The sequence below is a fragment of the Myotis brandtii genome, unplaced genomic scaffold (assembly GCF_000412655.1).
Source record: "Myotis brandtii unplaced genomic scaffold, ASM41265v1 scaffold123, whole genome shotgun sequence".
NCBI lineage: Eukaryota > Metazoa > Chordata > Mammalia > Chiroptera > Vespertilionidae > Myotis > Myotis brandtii.
In genome coordinates this window covers 15,122,593-15,150,304 of record NW_005354291.1, presented here as the reverse complement: position 1 = coordinate 15,150,304, position 27,712 = coordinate 15,122,593, and the positions used below count along the sequence as shown (strand labels likewise).

Genomic DNA, 27,712 nt, shown 5'->3' with positions numbered 1-27,712 from the left:
ATCATGTGTTGTGTTCATTTGTCTTTTTGTGGGGGGGGGGGGGGGGAGGTGAAGTCTCTGCTCAAATATTTTGCCTATTTTTTAAGCAGGTTGTTTGTTCTCTTATGAATTCTCTTTACAGATTTGTCAAACATCAATTGACCACATACGTAAGTGTGATCTACTTCTGGTCTCTATCTTGCTGTTGATCCACTTAACCATCTCTGTGCCAACTGTAGGCATCTATTTTTTTAACGAACTTTTTTTATTTACTGACCAACTCATGTCTGGATTTGTCAGACTTTTACTGCATTCTAGTGGTTAAGAAACTTGATGCAACAGGAAAGGCAGGAAGACAAGGTAGGAAAGAGATGACCAGGTACAGAAAATAGAAAGCAAAAGTATCACACAGGAAAAGGATTAGAAAAAGTGGGCACTTTTTTTAAAATGGCATTTTCCAACTCTGTCATCACCAAAGATCATCCCCCCACACACTTAATATGACCCTAACCAACTTTGAAAGATTATGTCTATAAAATAAATAGCATTTATTAGGTCACAATTCATTTGTGTTCTCATATATTATTCATCAAAGGCATATGCTACTGCCAGTGCTTCTGAGCAGTATGAGATAACCAAGGTTGCTTTAACTCCTGCCAAAAATAAACTGACCTTTTAGATATCCTGTGCAGCCGTGTGGTGGGCAATGTTATGTGATCTCTATTAAGCTTTTTGAAATATTCACAACAGCCCCCAGGACTCCCACCATCCGCTCCTGCCCAAACCACTCTCTTTTTAGAGCCATGGGAGATAAACCCGAGCCTAGGGGCTTCACCTGACTTTTCTTCCTTCATCAACCACTTGCTGTGTCATCAGAACTTCAGAAAAATATATGAACTGTTAATATGATGAAAATAATAACATGTAAAGCACTGATTGCCAATCCATGGTTTTGAAATAAGTCGGAATATCACTAATCATTAGCCCAAAAGATAGCCCCTAAAAACCATGAAAAAAATTTAATTCTCTAAAAGAAACCTGTAACCAGCACCTTTTTCCCCTAAGGTTGTATGGAATTTCAAATAAACACTAACCAGGTTTAAAAACTCAAAATAGTCTAAAAAATTTAATTCTCTAAAAGAAACCTGTAACCAGCACTTTTTTCTCCTAAGGTTTTATGGAATTTCAAATAACACTAACCAGGTTTAAAAACTCAAAAAAGTCTGGGATACCAGACCTTCAGACAAGAAAGTAAGAAACTGAAAATGAAACACTCCAAGCTATTTGAAAAGTTAGTCAAAAAGGAAAACCCTGTACAAATTAGATAGATCAATGCTATCAAATATGACGGCTTGACATGTCTGAATCCAAAAACATCTCAAAGTCAGATCCCAAGGTGAATAAAATGATGGATTCTTAATGTAGACTGCTGAAATGTCACCTTGCAACCACAGTTCTCAAACAATAATCTTAACAAAAGGGAAGAGATGTCAACAAATTAATGCGTGAAAAAGGAGGATAGAGGACACAATTACTGATTTCAAATATAATTTTTCTTTTAGTTGTTTTTCTTAAGAATAAGAGTTGCTATCAAATGTGCATGTCACCCTTATGCAGGGGCCCCAGCAAGGACTCTCAGAATTACTTCCATTTTAGCACCTGGGCTGCTACACCTTTTAAGTTTATTGCCTTGTCAAAACAAGCCCAAAGTCATCTCTCAACTGAAAACAATGTACCCATTCGTTGATCTCATTTTGAGGAAGGACTAGGAGAAGAAATGCACACTTAATTCCCAAGTAGCCATTTAATTCCCAAGTAGCCATTAACTACATGATCTTCTTTAGATTTAAGTTCTTTGGGCCTCAGTTTCTCTCTAAAATGAGTTTGCTCAATGAAATTTAACAAATATATATTATTCTGAATACAACAAAAACCATACCCCTTGCTCTAAATTCTGGCATCTCTAAATTCTGGCATCTCCAAATTCTGTGACTATTATGGCTATGACTTTTCCAATATTGGGTTTATAAGGAATGTAATTAGGTTGTTCTAAATTTGATTTTAAGATATGATCTGCATGTTCAATCAAGTGTATCAGACCCACTTGGCATGGGATCCATCACCAGGAAATGGTGCTGTGGTGGCCGATCCCATTGGAACCCTGACAAATGTAGTCAGTGCTGTTAGACTGAACTCCGTGAGACAAAGTGCTTTGTTAATTTTCATTTTTGCTCTCCCTAAGGCATACCAATAGCAGATCAAGCTTATATAAAGTAATTATCACAATGCTACAGGCTGTCATTAGAAGAAAAATATGCCTTAAAAATACATTATTTCCACTGTATGGTAACACTGCATAGCACTTTACTATCTTCAAAGATATTTCACACTTATTAGATAAGGTTTATCTCAGGTATGGAGAGCTGAGAGAACATGAAACAAACCAAAGCTCAAGGTAAACTTTGTTTCTTCCAAAATTTAACTCCTTATTACTAGAGAAACAGTGTGGTCTACATAATTAGCGATCTAATTGCTGCCAAATTTAAGTAAAAACAATATTAGCAATATTTTAAGAAATGGAAACTACTAACAACAAATCATACTTTTCTTCCATTAAACTTAATTCTTAACAATTACTATTTAACTTTGTTTTTTCTCTCTACTACAGTAAGAATTATACTTTCCTTGCAACTGCAAAGAAATTTTGTTGACATAAATTATACTAGTAGAAATCACAATATCCCAAGTCCATGAGCCTTTAAACAAAACAAAATGCATGCCCCAGATGTCGGAAGCAAATAAGTGGTAAGACAGGCTTTGAATCCACTGGCAGACTGGGCTCTTTCCTCACCCACATTTCCACATTTTATCCTATGTTCTAATGATTGTGTGCATTTCAACCCATTGGCTAAGAATATTTGAAATGAAGGGCAACAACATAGATGAACCTAGATGTTATTGTGGAAGTGAAATAAGTCAGCCAGAGAAAGACAAATAACATATGATTTCACTTATGTGTGGAATCTAAAACACACACACACACAAAACAAATGAATAAAGAAAATGAAACAGACCCCACAGATACAGATATAAGGCTGATGGTTGCAAAGGGGATGGGGGTAGGGGGCTGGTTGAAAAGGAAAACAAACAAAAACTTTCTGAGCATATATCTAGACTTTAAAATATACTTGCTGAATGTTATTGAATGTTTCAGTAACTGATTAGGGCTCAAAAAAGAAGTGAGGAGTCAAGGAGATTTGAAAGATAAACTACACTTGATCAAAGTGCATAAAGTCAGCAAGAAGTTTCATTATAACTCAGTTCCCATTTTCTTATCATGAAAAAGCATATGACCAAATATTTTCATTACGAAAAATGTTACAGGCCTAGGAACCAAGGAAAACATCTGTAGAATAGGAATATCTATCTATTCAATAGAATTCCCTACAACCAGAACAATAATTTTAGATTATTCATAGGGAATCAACTGTTATACAGAATGTTTATTTTGTTGCAAAGAGAGTTTACCATGTTGTGACAAACCACTTCCAAACAGCATAAAAAGGTCAGTTTTTATTAGCCACAATAGTGACTGTGAAATGGTTACCTGAATGGTGAACAAAACCTCAGAAAGTCTTCTCCATTACTTTTTCTGTCCAAGCTCAAAAAATAAAGTGACACAATGTAAGTTTCTGAAGCTTTATTATTTTTATTACATACATTTCACAAACAGAAACCTTCTACCATCACACACAATTCCATAACCAAATGTTTCAATTTTGTCAACATTCGTGAACTATTTACACTGTCTTCCCTCCACAAAAGTGCAATCCAAAACATCTTGACAAGAAATCTTTAATGACAAGAATACATTTTTAGCTGGTTTTAAAGATGCCCATCCATTATGTTTTCTTTCTATTACCTGGAAGGGTAATAAAGTCAACAGGACATGGAGATGAGCTGAGTTAGGCAGCATCGGGTTATAGGAACCAAAACACCGAACAAGAGCACTTTCGCTTCCCTGCCTCCCAAATCTCCAACTAAAATTACTCAACAGCTGCTACCGTGAGACTAATGAAAAAAGCAAGCTAGAGTTACTGACCTGGCACAGGAGAACAGAGGGCAAGTTAAGAAATGGTCTTATAGGACAAAAATGAAAGATTTCAGCAGGTTAGTTTTGGTGGTCTAATCAATTATGTATCAGTTTATCTATTAGTTTTAGGGTTTAAACAACTAATAATATTCTTTTCTGATTAATTAACTTCCCCAAAACAGATATGAAAATACTTCTTACTCTGAAAATGAACTTTTTTTTTTTTTTACAAAAACTAAAATAAAGACCGCAGAAAGCGCTTTCTTAATTAGGGGATAACTGACCTAACTCCCCAGTTTCACGCCAATATCTCTTTCCAGGTATAAACCCAGTATGTTAAGTGCTGCAGATGCAACTAGAAGAAAGTGGAGAACTGAGCTGGTCTGAAGAGAAAATGATGAGACCATCAGAAAGAGTTTTCTCACTAAACTAAACTAGGTAATTGTATTTGTTCAAGGTGTGTAACTCTTAAAAATAAGTGATAAAAAAGTTAGAGCAGATAACAAGTTGCTTTGAAATTATAAGTCACTATGAGTGATTCAGACTATTGAGCACTATTCATCAGAAAAACAGAAGATGGATCTCTTGGGTGACTAGTACCTTTTAATATCCAAACCACAACAAAAATAATCATCTTTTTTTGACATATTCCAATTTCCATCAAGGTACTCAGAGCAAAGTAGTTTGAGAAAGCATGGGGAAAATAATAAGGTCAGCAGGTTTCCAAAATAAGTTTTATTCTCTATATTATTGTATAATCCATTATATTTTATTCTCAAATCAACCAAATTTTTCCATTTTAGACAGGAATGCAATGCCTTGAAGGCCAAAGATATCCTCAGATATGATACCTATCTATGCCTCTCCTTTTGTGTAACTGCAGCATCCATAGGATCCTTTTTCATCAAAACAAAGGTCAAAAGCAAGTTTTACCTAATTATGTCATACTTATTTTTTAGGAAGTAGAAAGTGATATAAGGAGAAAATACTGAATGCAGTAGACACTACGCTCAGAGCAGTTTTAGACCGAGGAACTTGCTAAATGGAATCTATACATAAACTTTAAGTTTGAGAATAATACTAGCAGGTTTCTCTACAAAAATTTAGGTGGGTTAAAGAACAGCATTACAAATACTTTACTATTCATTTTAAATTCAGAGGTAAAAGCCAAATGGTGCTCGAAAGACAAGAGAAACTTTTGTACTTGGGTACATGAGAGAATCAACAGGGAAACAGTTAACCCACAATTACAGTTCTGTGTATTACAGACAAATTTGCAAAGGTTATGTCCTATAGACCTGTTGCAGTTGCATCAAATACTGTCAGACCAATGACGATTTTCTGCTTCTTACTGGCATGGAGCAGTTCCCCCACTGTGAAACACTTTTCAGATCATCAAACACCAAACCAGATGCGGTAAGCTGAATTACAATCATCCAAACTGAAAGATGAAGACTATTAACATGTGGGTTCTTTTTAAGGCTGTGTTGTTTCAAACAAAACATCAATGTTCCATGTAGAACTGAAGCTCACTTGCAATAATGCCTGAACACTTCTGAGAGGAAAAACAACTGTTTATCTGAGGGGAGAAAATGGTATAAACCAAGTGAGTAATATAAATGCTCACATAACTCCAAATTTGGTTGCCCGTAAAATAATTTTATTTTAAGCTTTCAATTAGCATATATCATATTTGAAATTATCAAATTCATTTTTGTGCAATATTCCAATCCTATAAGGGCACAGGATGTATGTCTAATTAAATCACCAATATCTAATGAGCAGAAAGCTGTATGTTGAAAGCCCAATGCTCTGACAAAATAAAGACATATAGTATCATCTTTTTTTTCACCAATGGTAAGGTATCATAGAGATCTTCCAAATGATCTACTTTCAAACATATTGTTATACCTTAAATTCAGTGATTTTTCCAAAATGAAATACACTTAAAACAGAAATATTAAAATTATTCTTTTCCTCATACCCTCACAAATAATGTTTTCCTTTCCTCCCTAGGGCCAAATTTTTTATTTTAGAAACTCAGCATTAAATGGGTAAAACGTTGCTGTCAGCAATTTGGGGGAAGAGAAGTGTGGCCATGAGTGGTTCCCAAACTCACCAGTGAGGTCTGTGGCTGTGAGATTTACCTGTGAGAAGGGTCTGACATGAAGTGGCATTTCGACAGTGCAACCTGCATATATCAGTGCTGCCCAAATCATGTTATTATTCATGGATTCTCCTTGGGAGCTAATGTGACCAAATTCAAATCTCAGTTTTCTACCTTTCTGTCCTCTTAAATCCATGTGTATCAAATTCACTTAGTATATTCTCTCTGCTATAGGTCAGCTTACCGAAAAATATGTGCAATACCAATAGCTCTCATATGTCTCATAATTTGGATATTATCTTCAGTATGAAAACTGACTATGAAACTAGAAGAGTGATGGAAATAGCCCTCATGTTAACTTTCAAATAAACTGTCAGTGAGTGTAAACTGCACGTCAAAGTGCGCTGCAGAAGCTAAACAAGATGGACTGACACACCATCAGCTCCAGGCACAGAGTTACATTCACCTGTCACAAGTCTTCCCACCGCCCAGAGAAGATCTAAAGCGGGTCTTTAAACGGTTGACTTTGAGTAAGAAGAGTGTGCTCCCAAGTCCTACCAAACTCTTGGTTTAGAACCACATAACTCCTTTCTTAAACTCCGCCCATCCTCCCCACCACCTTAAAAGCCGCAAGAGAGACTCTTTGTGACAGGGAACCATTACGCCAACTCACAGGACTGCCCACTGGGCTCTGGCCAGGACCACAGACCAACATTCGGGAGTCAGGGGAGGGCAGGGGCAGCCCATTTCAGTGACCACGTACACAAAGGAACTTTCCTTTAAGTTAGAAAAGAAATTAACATCACAGAATGTTTCCCTAGAAAAGATATGTAATAAAGTAATAGTATCGATAAAATAGCTATTACCAAAACAAAGCTTTCATCAATAAGCTTCCAGAACTTTAAAGGAGGAAAATGGCTTCACAAAATGGTAGTCCAGGTTGCCACAGTGTGGACACTGCTGGACGTTGCTGTACTCGGAGAAGTACTGCATCCCGATCCGCACGTCGATCACGGGCTTCCCGCAGTGCTTACAGTTCAGCCGGGCCTGGGGGGAAACACAGGCACGTGAGCGGCCACACCCTTCTGCCTCCGGAACCTGCCCAAGTCATCTGACCCCAAAGGCAAGACTGTTACAGCCGCGAAACTGACCCGGAGTATAGCACCGTATCGTTTCTATTCCCGAAAACAGGGTAGGCAAAGCATGAGATAAGCAGAAGACATACGTGTACTCAAGTACTCATTAGTCTGAAAGATTAACTCTGATTTCTCTCCCCATATGTAGCACCGCTACAAGAAAATGTAAACTTGTACCGCCCTAAATTTCTCCATTAAAGTCTCCAACAATAGGACATGCCTTCTTCCTCCGAGATTTCAAAGAGAGGCTGAGGCTGACTTCCCCCACCCAAAACTGCATAAACCTCTTTGAAGATTCTAAGTTTATTTTTAAAATTCATATACATGTTTCACTCTACTCCTAACTATACTTGTATTTTCTTTGTATGAAAATAAAATTTCCCTAAAATGCTAAAGTAAAAGAAACAATCCAGGAAGCAGTGCTGTATTTATCCTGAGGCTTCCAGAACCCACCAGCACAGTGTATCTTCATTCACGCCCAGGACTCTCTAACGGCAAATACTAGAGGTTTTCACCAACAGGCCTTAAGTGAATAACCAGAAATGATAAATACAACAGGCTCTCAATTTAGATTCATTCCAAAAGTGTAATAGAAAAGTATAACCTCATTTTGTCCCTGAAACACTGCCGGTGAGGTGATTAGAACTGTGAATTTTTGGATGAAACTGAGGCCCGCAGGGGTAAAGTGACACGCCCAAGACCACACAGTTAGGAAGCAGAAAGGCTGAGATTTGAACCCAAGCAGCTTAAATCCAGAGCCCACGCTCCGAGCCACTACGTGGACTACCTTTCTCTAACCTGAGATAGCCTCCCTTTTAACTGACTGACCTCTTTGAGCAACAGTAAAGGTGAGAGATTCTGAGCACACATCTTTCTTTAACTTGTTTATTCCTTTCTAATAACTAATCATTGCTTATGTTTGGCTCAAAGTTTGACTGGAACACTTTCCTTGATTCCTTAGTCATGTCTAACACTTATACCTTCACAGTGACCACAGTTACTTGGTTTTTTTAAAGCCAAACAGCAATCAAACGTGTTTTCCATTTCAGTAGGGAGGGCGGCGGAAAATAAAAGTCTGGGCTCAAATTGTTTTAAGGGAGAAAGATACAAGAAGTCCAACAGGTTGGGTGTGCAGAAGGCCACTCTGCTTTTCTCCAAGGTAAGGAAATAACCCCATTGCCGGTCAGTGGTGCACTAGAAAGAATGCCAGCCTGGGAAGTACAGGTTTGACTCATCGCTGTGACACACTTGTGTAAAACCTTCTCATTTTCCAGGCCTCCATTATATGTGGAAAACAAGGAGGCTGGACTAGATCCCCCAGGTCCTTCCAAGTGATAACATGCTATGAATTACAGGCCCCACCATGCTTTTATTTCCTTGTTTCTCTAAAAGACAGACCTCTCTGGTGTGTGTGTGTGTGTGTGAAGAGAGAGGAGCCACTTCCTTTTGTTTATCTCACCTCGTGAGCTGGCATTAAGGCACAGTGAGTATTATAAAATGCTGCCATGAGTAACTGATAGACTGTAATATCTCATTTCCAAGGCCAAGTTTTAAACAGAATAGAATAGCATAAAAGTAGTCAATTGTGGAATTAAATGACAGGCTATGGATGGCCATTTAGGTCTCTCATGGCCCTATTTCACCTTTACTAGTAAGATCACTAGTACAGACGAAGTACAGGTGAAATACCGACTGCCAACATTTTAATTCAACGGACACAGAGTATCCTCTGAATAAACTGTGAATAGTAAGGATAGTCTCTTCACAAAAATCAAAGCATGCGAACGATGCAAAACTATGTAGTACACTAATAAAGTGCTTATCACTTTATTAAAAGCCAGGCGTGGCCACTGAAGAGTCAAAGAAAATATCTCTCCGACCCACGAAGATCAAGGAATTATACAACAAAAGCTTGTTTTTTCCAAGCACTTGGAAATAAACCAAGGTATTTCCAAGGATTTTGTTATCTCCTGTGTTTCTATGGACTTATTGAGTGTTTTTGCATGTTACTATTTCCCTGTTTTGCTGGTGACAGCTAAATGTCAGATGCTCTCTGAGCAGTGCTAACTGCCTCTTTCATGTCAACCTCAAACACCTTACAAGGCAGGCAGGTCCTGGGTAACTGTACTGGTCTCACCGGAAGGAAATCCTGTCTGTTACAAAAAGTGAAGCTTTCTTCTTCCTTTTAAATAAAACTTTGCTTATTAGAAACTCAGTACATGTTAACTATATAAAACATTAGAAAATGTAAGTAAGCAAAAAGAAAACTAAAGAACCACTCAACATCCCACATCCAGAAACCAGCTGGTAACTGGATAGCAGATTCCTTTTTATGTTCATTTTTGACAAATGGGAACATTTATACTCAGAATTTTTTAACTTAAAATACTGAAAACATTTCCCACACACTTAATCACTACTCTACAATATCCCTTTTCATGACTGCAAAGTCCAGTGACCACTGCAGCACACTGCAGCAAACCCACCACCACTGCTGCGCTTTGGGGGAGTGTCTCAAATGCTCACACTAAAGCAGCTTCCCCAGGCCGCCCGCCTCCCCACCGTAACTACAATGCTGACTCTGACTCCTCCATGTTCACCTGGGGACAGAAACCTGATGTCACCAGTGCTCGTTCTGTGGGGGTCAATACCAACCTGACAGCACGGAGAGGCGGCCAGGATGTCGTAGGTATACATGGTGCCCAGCTGGTGCCAGCTGCCGTCCCACCGCGACTTACACTTGATGCAGATGATCTTGTGAACCCCCTCCAGGCAGTCCACGCACACCGCGTACAGGTGCATGAGTCTCCCTGTGCACAGAGACACAATGCTGAGGGTGGCCATCAAGGAAATCCCCTTTTGTCTCCAAAGGGGGTTAAAAATTGGCGCATCTATCAATTATAAGCAAACATTTTATCATTTGGATAAATATAAAAAGCAAAGTAGATATCACATGTCCAAGTTGTCCTTTTAGAATAATGATAAATTCCAACTACTGTCAATGGAGCATGTACTTTAAGTTCAATATTTAAGTTTAAATATTGCTTCAATTTACTTTTCCAAAAAATGCTGCCAGATTGCCAATACAGACATCCAAACTCGAATGACCAAGCCTCAGGTGCTCAGAACCAGCCTGTGGCCAACAGGACTTTCTGCACAGAAGCCTACATGTGGCACACAGAGACTGGACCGGCAACACTGGTCTGTACTCGTGGGCTCTCTCACCCACTAACAAGTCCCATGATAAAGTCAAAAGTCTGTCCTGGCACTGGGAGCCCAGAATTATACCACAGCCAAAATTGCTATGTTAACTGTCCTTGTCCTCAAAATTACTCAGCCATCACCACATCTAATTTAGGAACCAGAATTATATCTTACTTGTAAGTGGTATTTTAAAAGGAGTTCAATGTCTTGTTATTTACTGGGCTCTTAAAAGCCACATCCCCATTCCTCCATTAGTTATTAACACCTAAAAAAAATGCCACCCAGTTTATACGGAAGGCTTAGGTTAGGGTCCAATCATTGGGAAAGAGAATGTACAGGATCTGCTGGAGTGATGAGTAACAGCAACAATGCTGCTCTCTGTGTGGGGATCAGGAAGTTCCACTGTGCTAGTAACTACCATCAGGAGCACACCTGCTCCTAAGTGGCTTCTTAGTCAAAATGTGCTGTTCGCTGCCTTTAGCCTGACCATGGGCCATCACTCCTCGGTGCTAAGGACTAGCGTGCTCCTTAAGCTGGAGAAAGGTGTACAGTAGTTCAGAGATCCCTTTTACAGCATTTTGTCTCCTCTTTGAGGACTAGGTCTTACTCATCCTTGTAGGCAGAGTCTAGCATAGTGCCTGAAATGTGGAAAGCACTCCACAACTGTATGTTGAATGAATGGATGGGGCATTTCAATAGCCAAAGACAATATACCCTTGGGGGCCTCCATGTCAAATCTGGGAAGGGTGGTGTGAGCTTCTGACAATACTGTCCACCTCTGCTCTAGGGCACTGAAAATAAAAGGTCGCACATACCATCCCCAGAGTGGCCCGGGATCATTTCAGGATGTTAATTCAAGCATCCAGAAGATTCTAAATAACACTTCATCCCCAGTTTCCCTCCTGGACTTACTGTAATTCTCAACTATGCAGACACACAGGCAGCTGCTAGGAAGGGTCGGGGCAGGGACAGACAAAGGTCAGGTGTTGGTAGCAATGACCCTAATGATGAGGTTGACAGGGAGCTTTTGCTGAGGGCTTACCAAGGGTCTGGCAGTGTGCTATGAAACTACCTGAAGCACTGCACTTACTAGTAACCCTCACAGCAACACTATAAAGAAGCAATTATTGTTATTCCCATTCAGATAGGAGGAAGTGAAACTGAGAGAGTTTGAGTGGCTTGCCCGCGTTCATAAAGATAATGAGCAGCAAAGTCCAGACTTCAATTCACATCTGCCTGACTCTTAACCTCTAGACCAGGGGTCCTCAAACTTTTTAAACAGGGGGCCAGTTCACTGTCCCTCAGACCGTTGGAGGGCCGGACTATAGTTTAAAAAAAAACTATGAACAAATTCCTATGCACACTGCACATATCTTATTTTGAAGTAAAAAAACAAAACAGGAACAAATACAATATTTGTATTTGCATGTGGCCCGCGGACCGTAGTTTGAGGACCCCTGCTCTAGACAAACTCCTGGTGTGGACTGAGTCTCTGGATTTGTTTCAGTTACTATTATACATTGTCCTAAATACAGAGAAGTTTACATTTCTGAACTCTAGAATCGTGAGATCAAGCAGCAAGTGGAGATTCCTGAGAGAACAGTCACCTGTGGTTCTAAGTGGAAAAGAAGTACAATAAAAACTTCCTCATTAGATCAATCTTAATACATATTCAAGTCAAACAAAAATACCTAATCAGGGGAAGAGTCAGAGAACGGAAGCTGGACCTGGAGCTGGAGGCTGGGGAGGGCAGTGAGGGGTAAAGGGCATGGAGAAGGGATGACCATCCATACGGCCAGCACTGAAAATAACAGTTATTTCAGCAGCATATAATCAGCTGCAGCCGGGAACCTGTGGCCTGGAACCTGGCCTTTCTACTGGAGTTGAAAATGCTGTGAGGAATACATGGCCAGGACTCTGATGGCAGAAATGATTTACACTCGTTTGCTATAAAAAGGACTGCATGGACTTCTCCGAGATGTGACAATAACAACACTGGCACATGTCAAGGCGCCCCAGAGAACATGACAGACATGACAGAGCTCTTTATTATAGCTTGAAAGTGCATCTACAACCTGTTCTCCATCTACGCTACTCATTCTCCACTCTAGAACCTCTGCTCAACCAAATGGTTCTCTCCAGCTTTCTCACTGCCTCATTTTTTTAAACCACTATTCCTTTGCATACTGCTTCCTCTCCTTAACAACAATCACCTGGTTTGGCTAGAACCTCTACCTAAAATCAGTCTACCTTTTGATATATACCTTCACATTGCCTCTGACTACACAGGCCAAAGGGGCCCCTTGTTCCTAGGAAATTACAGGACGCTTAATGTACGTAATAGCCAGATGTTACTAGGTACCTTTGTAGCACTAGAGTCATAGGCCAGGGAATTAGTTATATTTTTATAAAAGCATCATACATCCTAAGGTTACAAACTGATAAAAGGTAAGGACCAAGAGTACCCAGCACATGAAATTCATAAGTTTAATTGGCTGATGAATGAATTAAATGAAAAGAATTTGTCCATCGTGAATGGAAAAAGTACACTACTACTCTCATGTACCTTCCACCCTTGTACCCTCATTCATCTTCATAAAGAAAATTTCCAGCCTAAAAATGGAGACTAAAGGTGTTACAACTTACTACCCTCTAAAATTATCCCCAAACAGTATGAAGAACAAGAAAAACACAAAAACTCCGTCTTCTGTGAAACTAAGAGGTATCTCAAACCTGAACCAGACTATGAGGCCAGAAGTTGGATGGAGGAATGGTAAATGGTTTACCTTCAAACTGGACAGCGAGCACAGGGAGAGTGGAAAGAAGTGCTGAAAGGGAACGAGTAGGGTATACAAGTAATCAACAGTTATACAGCTTTTTCCATCAAGAAGCAGAGTCTATTTCATCATCTCCTGAATCTGGGCTAGTCTTACAACTTGTTTTGATGAACAAAATGTAATGTTACTCAGGTCCACGCTTAACTTTCTCCCTCCTGGGAATGCCATGTGGAAAGCCCAGGCAAGCCCACTGGGAGGTGAAAGGCACTACAGAACAGGGATGCGCAATTCCAGCTGAGGCTTCCGAAGCCAACTAGCCTGCCAACTGTTAGATGTGTGGGAGAAGCCATCCTAACAAACAATCCATAGAACTGTGAGAAATTATAAATCACCAGTGTTAAACCACTAAGATTTGGAGTGGTTTGCTTTATAACAAAGGCCAAACGACACACGGGATTGGGTGAAACTCTAAAAAAATGCATGAGATCAATCCCTGCAACTTCAGCTTCCTACCCCACTGAGAAGGAAAAGAAACTGCATCCATGAAACAAGAACAGAATACTATTAAAAAGAGCTCTTAGAAATTATAAATATGAGAACAAAATCTTTAAACTCAGTATAAATACTGGAATATAAAGTCAAGGGAATCCTCCAGAAAGCAGAATTAAAATAGAGATGAACAATAGGGCCAAAATATAAAGAATAAAGGTAAACCAAAAGTAATTTCCCCAAACTTAAGACCATAAGTTTACAAAGTCAAGAAAGCACCTGTCCAATGAATGTAAAAAAGAAAGACCCATATCATGGTGAAAATGCAGAATGCTAGGGAGAAAGAGAAAATCTTAAAACCCTCGGAGGAATAAAGGAGAAGGAGTAATATTAAATAATATTAGACTTCTCAATAGCAACACTGGAAGACAGAAGACAGTGAAGAAATGCCTTAGAAATTCTAAGGGAAAAATAACTGTAACTTGGAAAATTGTAACCAGCCAAACAGCAACTGAGAAGATAGACTCAAGATATAATTACACTTTCAAAATCTTAAAACATCTATTTACATGCTCCCTTTCTCAGAAAACTCATAGGGGATGTTTAGCAAGTTGAGGGAATAAACCAAGGAAAAAGAAAATGTGGAGTCCAGGAAACAGAAGATAAAAAAATAAGAAAGAATTAAAGAAATTCCTAGGAGGGCAACTATGTAGTATAGCAGGTATTGCATGCACAAGGACAGACAGGAGCAAGAAGATGAAAGGTTCCATGAGGAAAATTTCTAGGGAAAAAAATCCATAAAATGTCAGAAGTATGTGGAAATGTTTTTGAAAGGCAGTTTGTATTGCTGCTGGAGAATGAGAACAACCAGCCAAAGATTCAAAAAAGGCTAAGCAAATGGAACATGAAGCAATTCTTAACTTCAACAAAAATAAGAGGTACTTCTATATAGGAAATATAAGTACCTATACATCTTGGCTCAATACTAAATATTTCCATACTAATGGTTTTTAAAAAAAAACATTAAGGATTATCCAAGAATCCTATGTAATAAAACCCTAATATGCAAATCAACCTAACAGCAGAACAACCAGTCACTATGACGCACACTGACCACCAGGGGAAAGACGCTCAACGCAGGAGCTGCCCCCTGGTGGTCACTGTGCTCCCACAAGGGGAGCACCGCTCAGTAAGAAGCCAGGCTCACAGCTGGTGAGCACAGCGGCGGTGGTGGGAGCCTCTCCTGCCTCCAAGGCAGCGCTAAGGACGTCCGACTGCCCAGGGGAGCAGGCCTAAGCCATCAGTCGGACTTCCCCCAAGGGCTCCCAGACTGCAAGAGGGCGCAGGCCAGGCTGAGGGACCTGCCCAAGTGCACAAATTTTGTGCACCGGGCCTCTAATTGTGATATATTATCCTGAGAGAAAGAGTCAATAGGTAGTATCTAAAATTGGGAGAATGAAGATAACAGTTTTAAAATATGATGATAAAAACCTGAAGAATCACATAAGATTTAAAAGTCTCTGGGAACTCAGATAGCAGGGATTGGTAGGAAGAAGACAGGTGGGGATGTCATTTTCACTACAGGCCTTTTTAACACACTTTTTAAGTTATAAAGACATATGACATGCATCCCATCTTTACATAAATTCAGTAGTGTTACATGCATTGACAGACTGCTCACCTCTGCCATTCAACATACGGTTGAAATGTCCCTAAGTCTTTTTATGTCATCCACAGCATTAATAAGCTCCCACCCTTCACCACCAAGGTAATATCTGAGTCTCCAATAATCCTCCACGTTCCTTTTGTTGCTATCAAGAAAGTCTCGCCCTAACCGGTTTGGCTCAGTGGATAGAGCGTTGGCCTGTGGACTGAAAGGTCCCAGTTTCGATTCCGGTCAAGGGCATGTACCTTGGTTGCGGGCACATCCCCAGGAGGGGGTGTGCAGGAGGCAGCTGATCAATGTTTCTCTCTTATCGATGTTTCTAACTCTCTATCCCTCACCCTTCCTCTCTGTAAGAAATCAATAAAATATATTTATAAAAAAAAAAAAGAAAGTCTCATCTTTCATAAATGTCAAGATTAATTCAAATAATCTACAAACACCCTGACCCTCTCCAACCCCTACTTTCATATACTTATAAGGATCAAAGAGAATATTAGTACATATCTTGCTGGGCACATTAACACAGGTTTCAAAGGCAACGATTTTACAGTGAGTGACATTTTTATGCAATTTCTTCTCTTAAATTTCCTCCCAATTATGAAAAACTATACACCAGGAATCCTCTCTTCAAATTGCAATAGAACAAACACATGAAATTACCCACCAGGACAACTGTTCTAGGGGCACAGTGACATTGGAGTAAAGCAGACCTCCACCACCTCCACCACCTCCCTGGCAAAGCGGAAATATTCACATGTGACCTAGCCCCTGACTAGAACAAGAAAGCACCATCAGTTAACACTGAGCCAGAACAGAGGCGGCCCATCTTGTTTGCTTTCCAGCTCTCCACAAACAGAAAGCAGGCAAGGTGAGTGAACACCTGTACCTTGAAGGTGACAAGGAACATCATATTCGATCTCATCGTGTCTCGATGGGCTTAAGAACAGAGTTCCGTCCACCAGTGGGAACTGTTCGAACACCGGGAGTGCCCGGTGGCACAGGGCACAGTTTACAATGTTTCTGTGGCTGGCACTGAGGGCCGCAAGAATGAACTTGCGCAGATCCTCGCCCTGGCCCATTTGGGCATCGTCTTCCATCCGCACGTGGAAAGTGTTCAACTTATGCCTGGGGATGTGGGTGAGGAGCTCAGAGAGGTCCAGCCGCCGCAGGAACTGTACGGGAGTGTCAAAGTGGCCGCCCCTGTGAACTGATAACCCACCCGGACTGTAATCAAAGTGGGCATTTCGGAACACATGGCCCCCGGCCATGGCCTTTTTGTGAGGCTCAAGATGGATGGCGTTCTTTAAGAATTCCCCAAGGTATCTGGAGGAGCGGGGGCCGCTGAAGTGGGCAGGGGAGAGGATGGAGTAGCCGGTGGGCGGGGACTGGCCGGGGGAGCCACAGGGGGAGCGGCCCCCGTAGGCCCCAGCACTGACCGCCTTCTCTTGGGAGTTCTGCCGGTCCATGGAATGCCGGCGGGGGAGGTCATGGTTCAGGCCTTTCTGGGGCTTGTTCGGGGGCCTGCACTTTTTAGCCTCCTCCACCACCTCGCCGGGAGGCCTCCCTGTGTTCTTCTCCGACCCTGACTTCTTCTTCTTCTCGTCCTGCATCCGCTTCACCTGGTACCAGTCCGTGTCCTTCTTCAAGTGGCCCTGTCCACAGCGGCAGGAGCAGAAGCGGAAGGCCAGGTCGTAGCCCTTCTTGGTCCACATATTCTGGCGGCACTGCTTCTCGTTCCAGCTGCGGGCCCGGCCGATGCAGTTGAACTGGACCAGGATGCTGCTCTCCCACTCGTAGAAGCACTGCAGGTGCATCCAGCTGCTGTGGGGGCAGTGCTCGTTGTTGCACACCACCTTCTGGTAGTCGTCCTTCTCCAGGTCCACCGGCCTCCCGAAGCTGCAGATCAGGGGCGTGGCACAAGGGGCTTCTGGGGAGAAACACAAAAGAGACATTCAGTCCACAGGACGAGGGGTTCCCAGCTGACACCAGGTCAGAGATCAAATCCCACAGTAGCCCATTCATGCCAAAGGTACAATTTTTCTGGTATCAAGATTTCCACCAGGATTTATGGAGATTGGGGTTCCACTGGGTTCCTGCTATTTCAACGTCCATAATGTTTCAACAGGCCCCTCTGAAGGCTTGTTCTGCTCCTAGGTGGGAACCACTGTGCCATGCTTGGGTTAGAGTTATCTGTTGTAGCTGAGAAGCTAAATGAGGACTCTAAGCCATAGAGCCCCTCGGCAGAGCTGTTTTAGAAATCTCACCCTGGTGGCAGTGTGGGACGTGAGGCTGGAAGCAGGGAGGCCAGAGGAAGGGGGCAAGGCGTGCAGTAACCCAGGTGAGAAATGACAAGGGTCTGGGCTAGACAGCAGCAAGTGACTCCCAGTGCTGAAGATGAGCAGATGCTGATGGACGGCAAGGGACAGGTTTGGAAGAAGACTTGAGGCTGGCCTGGGCTGGGCCTGGAAGTGCCTGTGCACCACCGAGGTGTGACTCCCAGTGCTGAAGATGAGCAGATGCTGATGGACAGCGAGGGACAGGTTTGGAAGAAGACTTGGGGCTGGCCTGGGCTGGGCCTGCTCAATTGGAAGTGCCTGTGCACCACCGAGGTAGAGAAAGATGTGAATGGAGATCAAGAGAGCTGGAGCTGTGGATACAGATGTGGAGCCATGCAACCAGCCAGGGAGGTATAATCCCTGGAATGTGAAGAGTGGAAAAGAATCCTGGGAAGTGACATTAAAAGGCTGGAGAAGCCAAAACCGGTTTGGCTCAGTGGATAGAGCGTCGGCCTGCGGACTGAAAGGTCCCAGGTTCAATTCCGGTCAAGGGCATGTACCTGGGTTGCGGGCACATCCCAGTAGGAGATGTGCAGGAGGCAGCTGATCAATGTTTCTCTCTCATCGATGTTTCTAACTCTCTATCTCTCTCCCTTCCTCTCTGTAAAAAATCAATAAAATATATTTTTTTAAAAAAAGGCTGGAGAAGAGTTCTCCACAGAGACTGGTAAGGAATGAACTGAGAATTCACTGGACTAGTCAGGAGAGAATTCTAGCAAGGCAGTTGGAAAGGGTGTAAGAACAGGGGACTTTGACTGTCCCAGTGTGCCAGGTAAGATCAGTGTTTCTCACTCTGCACTACTCTGGACATTTGGGGCTGGACAATTCTTTGTTGTGGGAGTGGCCTGTGCACTGTTGATGTTTAGCAACACCCCTACTAGATGCTAGTCACACCACCCCCTCAACTGTGACACCCCAAAAGGTCTCCAGTCATTGCCAGATATCCCCTGGGAGCAAAATCACCCCCGGTTGGGAACTGCTGGGTAAGGCAAAGACGGAGAGGTCCTCCCCAGGATGAGCAGTGAGCCAGTCACTGACACCTTAGAAAGGACAGTTCTGGTGGGATGATGGGGGACAGGTGCGGTAAAAAAGCAGCAGCAGTACAGATGACCCTCCAGATAGGCCTTAACCACAAGTACAACTATTGAAGGAAGGAAAGAGGATGGGCGGGGTACACAAAGGCTAAGGCATAAGCATGTTCCTCAACTGGGGCAATGAATGCCAAAAACTCAGGGCAGCTTGAAGATGCAGGAGAGGGAGCAAGCTACACAAAAACCTCCACAACCTCAGCACTGCCCATTGAATTACAAGTTCTATTTATCCCACCAATCATCCCCTTCAGTGTGAGATTCTAGGACCTCAGCAAAACAACCCTAACCAACTTGACTCCGTCCATGCCTGTGACCACTGTGGGCTTCCCATCTACCTCCGGGGAATCCACAATCCTTAATCTTCATTGGTCCAAATCCCACTCCCCTAGTGTAGCAATTCACAGTATGGGCTCTGCAACCAGACTGCCTGAGCTGGAATCCCAACAGCACCACGGATGAGCTGTGAGCTCACGAAGTTACTTAACTTTTCTTTGTGTCCGTTTTCTGTGTGAAAAATGCATGTACCTTACATGGTGGTCATAAAGATGAAATATACCCATTCACAGGTGGTGCTTAGAGCAGGGCCTGGCACAAATAAACCTCATCCCCTGCTTTCCAACCTTCAAGATCCACCTCTAGACACCAATGTCACCAGGACTCTCCTCTTCCCCTACACCCTGACCCCCACCAGCACAGTCTGGTCTGAACCTTACTTGAGTCCCCATTCTGGTCCCCACCAGGTGATGACTCAGGAGAGAACATCTCTGACTTGCCTTTGTGTTCCTGGTACCACTGGCCCAGGCCATACACACATCCGGTGCCAAATACAGTTGCATTAAAATGACACTGGCACATGAAAACCTATGTGACAAGCAAAGCAGAGGAAGAGAGATCTGCAATCCTAGACAAAGAGAAAAGACCTGAATGTACAGAAAAGTAGAAGAGAGTGGTTTGCAAACTGAGTAAATTAACTAATCACCAGGTCTATGACCTTTAAAATGATAATGAGTGAATTAAACAAAGTTCAGTTGCTTTTATCTTCAGTCCTTCAGAGGAAGAGACTTGAAGAGATGTCTCTGAAATAGAATGGCAGTTATCAGAGTGATATTAACCCAAGACTAATGAAATCAAATGTAAAAAGGTCCTAACTATACTTTGCATTCATAATATCCAAAATTTAAAAATTTAAATGTTAAGATTGACTTGGTATTTCTTTAAAAGGTATTTTCACATAAGAAAAAAAAGGTTGACTAATACGGAAAAAAAATCCTATTTATTTCTTTCCCCAAAAGCTGCAAATGTATCACTAAACCAAAACTGAGCACTTCCTGCATACCAGGTCTTAGAAGTAGGAAAGACGGCAAATCCTGCTGAGAACTCTAACCCATTCGATGTTCATCTTTCATGGTTTATGTTAAGGTTTTTCTGTCTTATTGTATCTTTTGAAAAGCTGTTCTTTCATTCAAATAGAAGACGGAAAGTGGAGGGTAGGAGGAAGAAGGGGAGTCTCTTCCTCCTTTCCATCTAGGCCAGCGGTTCTCAACCTGTGGGTCGAGACCCCTTTGGGGGGGGCGAACAACTTTTTCACAGGGGTCGCCTAAGACCATCGGAAAACACATATATAATTACATATTGTTTTTGTGATTAATCACTATGCTTTAGTTATGTTCAATTTGTAACAATGAAAATACATCCTGCATATCAGATATTTACATTATGATTCATAACAGTAGCAAAATTACAGTTATGAAGTAGCAACAAAAATAACTTTATGGTTGGGGGTCCCCACAACATGAGGAACTGTATTAAAGGGTCATAGCATTAGGAAGGTTGAGAACCACTGCTCTAACAGAAGTATATGCCTGGATCACAGAGGAGGTAACACTCCAAGTCCCTGTCCCTGTAGCCTGGTCTGTGATCACCACAGCCATCCTCACCAGCTTTCTACCCTCCAAGACCCACAACGAGGAGTCCCCACCCCAACCTGCCAGCCCTGCTTGTTTACAGCTCTGCCACTTTGATGTGGCCTTGTGGCTAGACCTCAAAAACAAAGACAAAGCCAAAGGCTTGTTTAATACCAAATACTTTGTGCAACAGACACCTCCCCGTTACACACCTCCAGGATAATAAGGGCAAGGCTCCTAGGATTAGGTGAGTCACAGGGTGGGCCTTGGGAACAGTAGGGAACTGATGACAAGGCTTCTACATCTCACACAGCATTCTGAGGAGTAGGTTGGCCTCTACCCTCAAAGACATGGTTTCCTTTGAGGTTTGGTTCTTAACTCCCTGCCTGGCTCCCCTCTCCCTCCCCCTGTCTACACTGCAGAGGCATCTAGAAGGTGCCTAGTTGTGATACAACTAATACAGTAAGTGATAAATAATAATACAAGATTAAACTCTGTGTTTCGTGTACTCACAACTATAAACCTACTTTTGCCTACTCCTGTATATGTGGAAACACACTGTAAACTGTCAAGTTGCATAAAAACCTTTCTATGCTATCTTCAGCATAACTGTATACCTGTGTACCTGGCTCCCCAACTAAATGCAAATTGCTCCAATATATTTCCTACTTTTTCTATCTAATGTTTTAGATACACAACAGGTGTTTAGAAAGTCAGTAAATAAATGAATAATGCCATGTCTTTTTAAAAATTTCCTAAATAACCAAAACATATAGGAAAAGACTGTAATTGTAAGAAAGAGCAGTGGTGGCATTCAAAATGACACATGAGAAATTAGCAGTATTTTTACCAAAACACTGGATTGCTTCCTGAAAGCTATCTCTAACTTTACAAAACCCCCAGCTCTTAAGAATAGCTGTCCCATAAAAGGAATACAGGTTGATATGACACAACTAAACCTTAAATGGGGGAGCAGGGGAGAGGGGAGAAGGGAATCCCACGGTGACAAGGGCTTGTGCCACATACATCCCTTGGGACATTAGTCTAAGCCGTGATAGCTTGAATAACAAGCAATAAGGGAAAATGTTCCTTTATGCAGTGTCAGCAATTTTTAAAAATGTAAATAAGCCCTCAGTGCCAGTTTTTACAGCTTCGCCATCAAATATTCAGTATTCAGCATCTATTTGTCTCTGCCCAAGTAAAAATACTCAGGGCTCACCTCATCCTGGGCAGCAATCTCAAATAGTCTGGGCTGTTTCCTTGAACTATTTACAAAGCTATTGTTTGGAAACAAAATTTAATTTCTTGGCTTTCTTCTAAGGAGAATCTGGCACATAAAGAGATAAGTAAACACCAGCAGGACAAATTGGCATTGGATACAGCTCCGAAGTACTTAAACTTTAAATATTAATAAATTTTTACCCCCTTAACATGAAAAATCTAGCAAGGAAAAAAATGGCTACAGACAGGTGGGTTTCAGAGACATATTGCATTTTTCTATACTGTAGTCCATACTGTAAAACTTGAGTGAATTACAAAAGATGCAGTTGAGTGAGAAAAAGTTAATCCCAATTTCAGATTCTCCCCTCCCCCAAAATAGGTGTTAAAGAGATCTAAATGATGGGTGAAAAAACCAGCCTTAGATTCGGGAGAGCTCACTCATTCACTCTAGGGAGGAAAAGGAATAGAGCAGCCATTCTCAACCTGTAGGTCGTGACCCCTTTGGGGGTCGAACGACCCTTTCACAGGGGTCGCCTCTAAAACCATCGGAAAACACATCTATAATTACATATTGTTTTTGTGATTAATCACTATGCTTTAATTATGTTCAATTTGTAACAATGAAAATACATCCTGCATATCAGATATTTACATTACGATTCATAACAGTAGCAAAATTACAGTTATGAAGTAGCAACGAAAATGATTTTATGGTTGGGGGTCACCACAACATGAGGAACTGTATTAAAGGGTCGCGGCATTAGGAAGGTTAAGAACCACTGTTCTAGACTCAATCCTGAAATTCTTTTTGGGGCAGAGCCTGGCCCTCTTCCTCACTTTCTTAAACTTAACCTAATCTATTCCATCCTCCTTTGGTAGCCAATTACCAAATGCAAATATCAGGGGTTTTGAACACCTACTTTATTACACGGATCTTTTCCATACTTTAATTCCTGCTACATGGGAACACATCTCCTTGCTTGCTGAACAAGTTCCACTCAGGGTATGAAGTTCGACAAGAGGAACTTCACCTCTAGCTTCCAGAGAGGCCACAGAGCTTGGGCACTGAGGACACAGACTCTGGAGCCAGCCAACCTGGATCTTACTCTCAGCTCTGCAACTTACTTGTTCTCAGATTTTGGCAAGTCAACCTCCCTGTGCTTCTGTTGTCTAACGTGTAAAAGGCAGGAAGAACAGTATCTACCTCAAAGGGTCCCCATGAGGATTAAAGGAGTTAAGGCCCTTTGAACAGCCTGGCATATAATAAGCAATTATTAAAAGCCCTATCACCTGATGTGAAAAACAAATGACGTTGAATACATTTAGAATAAAGCTACAATCAGGAAGTGACCATCCAATCTCCACACATAAATACCAGTAGGTTCAAGAAATACATTTCTTCCCCACAACAAGCATGCACAAAACAATTCAATAAATATTTACTGACACGTTTCAAAGAAACAGAAGCAGAATTCTCTTCTTCTAACCCCTTAAAGATGTTCTCTTCAATGTCAGACAAATAAATACGTTGTTACATGTATTTTTCAACCTAAGTGATCTTTTCCAAGCTTAGGTAACAGGAATTCATAAAGCATGGTTGCATTTGATTCATGGGACGTGTTCCTGAAGAACTTAACATAATTCAAGACATTACCCACAGTCTGGGGGTAAAGTGTGGGGAAGGCATCCTCCGAACACATAAATCTGCAGTCGCCATGCTGTCTGGTGCTTTACCGATGCTTGTATTAGCAGCATTAGTTCTAATAGTTCTCAGTTGCATCTCATAAACTGACAGCATGGCATATCATACTGATTTTCAGCACCAGTATTAGCACACTTGGATATTTTGAAAGTTATAATAATGATCTAAATAACAGTTCATTCTAAAATAACACAAATGTCACCAAAGTCCTTGAAGTTCAAACAAAAAGAACAACAACAACAAAAACAAGCGTTCACATACTGCCAAGGGTTAGTAGGTTTTTTTCCCTAAGAAAAGGTGAGGCCACTGGGTAACAGAGCATTTTTATGATTCAGTCGACCTGCTAACTTTGAAAATATGAGATGGCTTAATGCATAATTTGGGGAAATGTGTCCGTTGAAATTATGCACATAATGTGAAGCTTCTATTAATATTATTTATGTCATTAGTTGAAATTTGCATAATTCAATTTGCAAAACATGGGCTCACACTGTACTAGGAAATAAATTAGCAGGCTGCCTTTTCTCTTGTCAAACCATGATCTTGAGGGTGCGGGATCAGGGAGAACTCACCGCACCCTAGCATTCCATGTCCTGCATGCACTCACCTGAAGGAAAGGTAGGTGCAGAGGCTCTCAGGACCAAATCACAATCTCCTAACACGGGAACAAAACTTCAGATACATCCTATTTTCACAGACTCCAAAAAAAACTCAGGTCATCCTTCAGAGCTATTTTCTAATTTTAAAGGATTTTTCTTGCTTCCTCTGAAACACTATAGAACTTGATTTGTTACCCTTGTCAACGTCCTCCCCTCTGCCAGCACAGATATTCAAAATGTGGCCATAATAAAAACTCCTAAATCATATTTTTATATGTGATCCCTATTTACCACCTGAGCTACAGCACAGCATTCCCAAAACGTCAACCTGCTTCCTCTCTCTTGGTGGGCCCAAATGGTACCTGGAGACCAAAGGCCATGGTGGAGTGGGCCCCTCCTCTTACCTCTGATTCCCAATGGCCTCAGCTCAAAAGACGAATGACTTTACCTCCTCCCCAGTCTGTCCAACAGGTAAAACATATGGCTGTATGATTAGCTGGCAACATGGGTCATGTGCAGACCAGGTCACAGAATACAAGCCATAATTCACTGCTGTTCAATACCTTCCAAAAGCTCTACTGAGGGAAACAAATTTTAAGAAAGATTTCATTGATGATGTCCACACTCCTTTAGATCAGATTCCAGTGGGGAGGTTTGGCGTGCAGTGTGTCTTATTAAACCAGTACAAGGTTTTTTTGTCATGAAATGTAAATCCAAATGCCTTTTAGGTGCATCAAGTACTCTCTGATCATCCAGGCCTCCCCCTGCCGCCGAGCCCCACTCATGTATTTATTTATGTGCCAGGACCATAGAGGTACTTGGGCACGTGACTCCTGTGCTAGGAAAACTCTGTCCCTCAGTGAAGCCAAGTGCCACAGAGCTGGTTACCAGGACCACAATGTTCCATTCCCTGGTCAGACTGCTTTTAATGGCGTGAGCAAACCCAATAAATTTGTTTTATTTATGAAAGGGTATTGTCATGCACATCGTTCAGTATTTTACAGTGTCTTAGAAATGGCTAAGTGATGAGTGTTGCTTTTTTAATCAGATGGACACTGCAGAACATACCACTGCTTCTGTTTGCCTCATCCCTCTGTGTGCTAGAAATCTGAAAGCCAAATTTGTCACCTACCTCTTGTAATGACTCAGGACATCCACTTGTTTTCCTAATTGCCCCTATTACTAATATTCTCACATTTATTATTTATCTTATAGTATTACATGTATTTTTGAAAGCCACTTTATTTTTGGAAGAAGGAAGGTACAAATGATCAAAACAAAAATCCATTTGTCACCTCTTCCCGTAACTTTCAACTCAGTTTTGCCTACTACATGTTAATCTGTACTTGACATGTACCAAGGTTCTCCTCTCCCTCTTCACTTTCCAAAGTCTGTAGAGAAGGGTGGGAGAAGTGAAAGGGGAGGCCAATGCTGACCCACTGGTGCCAAGAGCCCCACAAACACAGCACCTTTCCTGAATGGCTACCCTCTCTGCCACGCCCCGTGCTGGCTCCTCAGAGAAGCACCTGTGGCACAAGCACAAGAGCACATGAGAGCTCCTGGTCCTGAAGGCGCTCACCTCACCCATCCCACACCTCTCACCATCTCCCCTTGGCTCAGCTCCCTCAGCTTCACTCTGCCATTCATTCATTCCTGGGCCTCCACCTATTTCCATCTCACCTGCTTTCTCTCTCAGCTCTTCTCTCAGACACATTTTAGGCTGGCTCTTGTCACTCAGTGCTCTGCCAGCCAACTGAGTCCCCCACCCCAGTACTTCTTGCCCCACCTGGTCCATGCAGGTCCTCCCAACCCCCACCTGCTCCCAGCCTCACTGGTGATACTAAGACATAGTGAAGTAGGCTTGGATTCTTCCCCAATCTACCCCCACCTTGTCTTCTTCCAAGGGGTCCCTTCTCCTTGGCTGTAACCTACAAAGCCTAGACTCCTTGGGATGCTGTTATCCTCCTCCCTCACCTATCAAATCTGCGAGTTCATTTCCAACAAATATGAAAAGGAGAGTCCCATATTTACCTGTGAGACTAGATCTATGAGGAGAGGCAGAGGAAAAAGCAATGAATGGAGAAATGACAAGAGATAAAGATGTGACCACATAATCTGAACCTGCTGCTGGATCATACCACTATTGACAACTAGAGTCCAACGGATCCCATCTTCTTAGGATGGCTACTTAGGAAATGTCAATGTAACAACTTAGAAATATAAATTAAAACCACAATGAGATATCACCTCCCACCTGTCAGAATGGCTGTCATCAATAAGTCAACAAACAAGTGTTGGAGAGGATATGGAGAAAGGGAGCCCTCATGCTCTGTTGGTGGGAATGCAGACTGGTGCAGCCACTATGAAAAACAGTATGGAGGGTCCTCAAAAAATTAAAAATGGAACTGCCTTATGGCCTAACAATTCCACTTCTGAATACATATCTTGAGAAACCCAAAACAGTCATTCAAAAGAATATATGCACCCCTATGTTCATTGCAGTGTGATTTACAATAGCCAAGATATAGAAGCAACCTAACTACACATCAATAGATGAGTGGCGTGAAAAGCTGTGGTACATCTAGATAATGGAATGTTACTCAGCCATAAAAAGGAGATGAAATCTTACCATTTGCATCAGCATGGATGGACCTAGAATAGTGATGGCGAACCTATGACACGTGAACTCATTTTTTTGGTTGATTTTTCTTTGTTAAATGGCATTTAAATATATAAAGTAAATATCAAAAATTTAAGTCTTTGTTTTACTATGGTTGCAAATATCAAAAAATTTCTATATGTGACACGGCACCAGAGTTAAGTTAGGGTTTTTCAAAATGCTGACACGCCGAGCTCAAAAGGTTCACCATCACTGACCTAGAGGGTATTATTCTAAGTGAAATAAGTCAGACAGAGAAAGACAAATGCCATATGATTTCACTTATTTGTGGAATCTAAAAAGCAAAATAAATGAACAAAGAAAACAGAAACAGACTCAAAGATACAGAGAGCAGACTGATGGATATCAGAGGAGAAGGGGTCTGGGGGACTGGGTGAAAAAGGTAAAGGGATTAAGCACAAATTGATAGTTACAAAATAGGCACACGGATGTAAAGTACAGCACAGAGAACACAGTTAATAATATTGTAATAACTATGTATGGTGCCAGATGGGTACTGGAAATACTGAGAACACTTATAATCTATATTATGATCAAACCACTCTGCTGTACACCTGAAACTAATACAAATAATATTCAATGAAATTGCAATTGAAAAGTAAAGTTTTTTTAAAAAATTTTGAAAAGAAATGTCAATGTAACAACTTAATAGCGAGAATAACAAACTATTGCTCTTATCTGGGCTTTATTAATGGCATTAGTAATTATAATAGTAACTTGTTTTAACC

At 41.5% G+C, this 27,712-nt stretch overlaps 1 protein-coding gene across 2 annotated transcripts in view; it reads right to left on the bottom strand.

Annotated features, from left to right (window-relative positions):
* Positions 1–3,664: 3,664 nt before the first annotated feature.
* The window catches only part of HECA (hdc homolog, cell cycle regulator), a 43,816-nt gene continuing 19,768 nt past the window's right edge, over positions 3,665–27,712 (bottom strand). Inside the window, exons 2-5 of one of the 2 annotated variants that reach the window (XM_014533876.1) lie at positions 16,338–17,378; positions 9,971–10,125; positions 7,046–7,226; positions 3,665–5,651 (exon numbers count right to left, since the gene is read on the bottom strand). In XM_014533876.1, coding sequence (XP_014389362.1) covers positions 7,062–7,226; positions 9,971–10,125; positions 16,338–17,378 — 1,361 coding nt within the window. In that variant the 3' untranslated portion in view covers positions 3,665–5,651; positions 7,046–7,061. Of the gene's footprint in view, positions 7,227–9,970; positions 10,126–16,337; positions 17,379–27,712 lie in introns of both variants that reach the window. The other variant, XM_005859137.2, reaches the window with a different exon arrangement.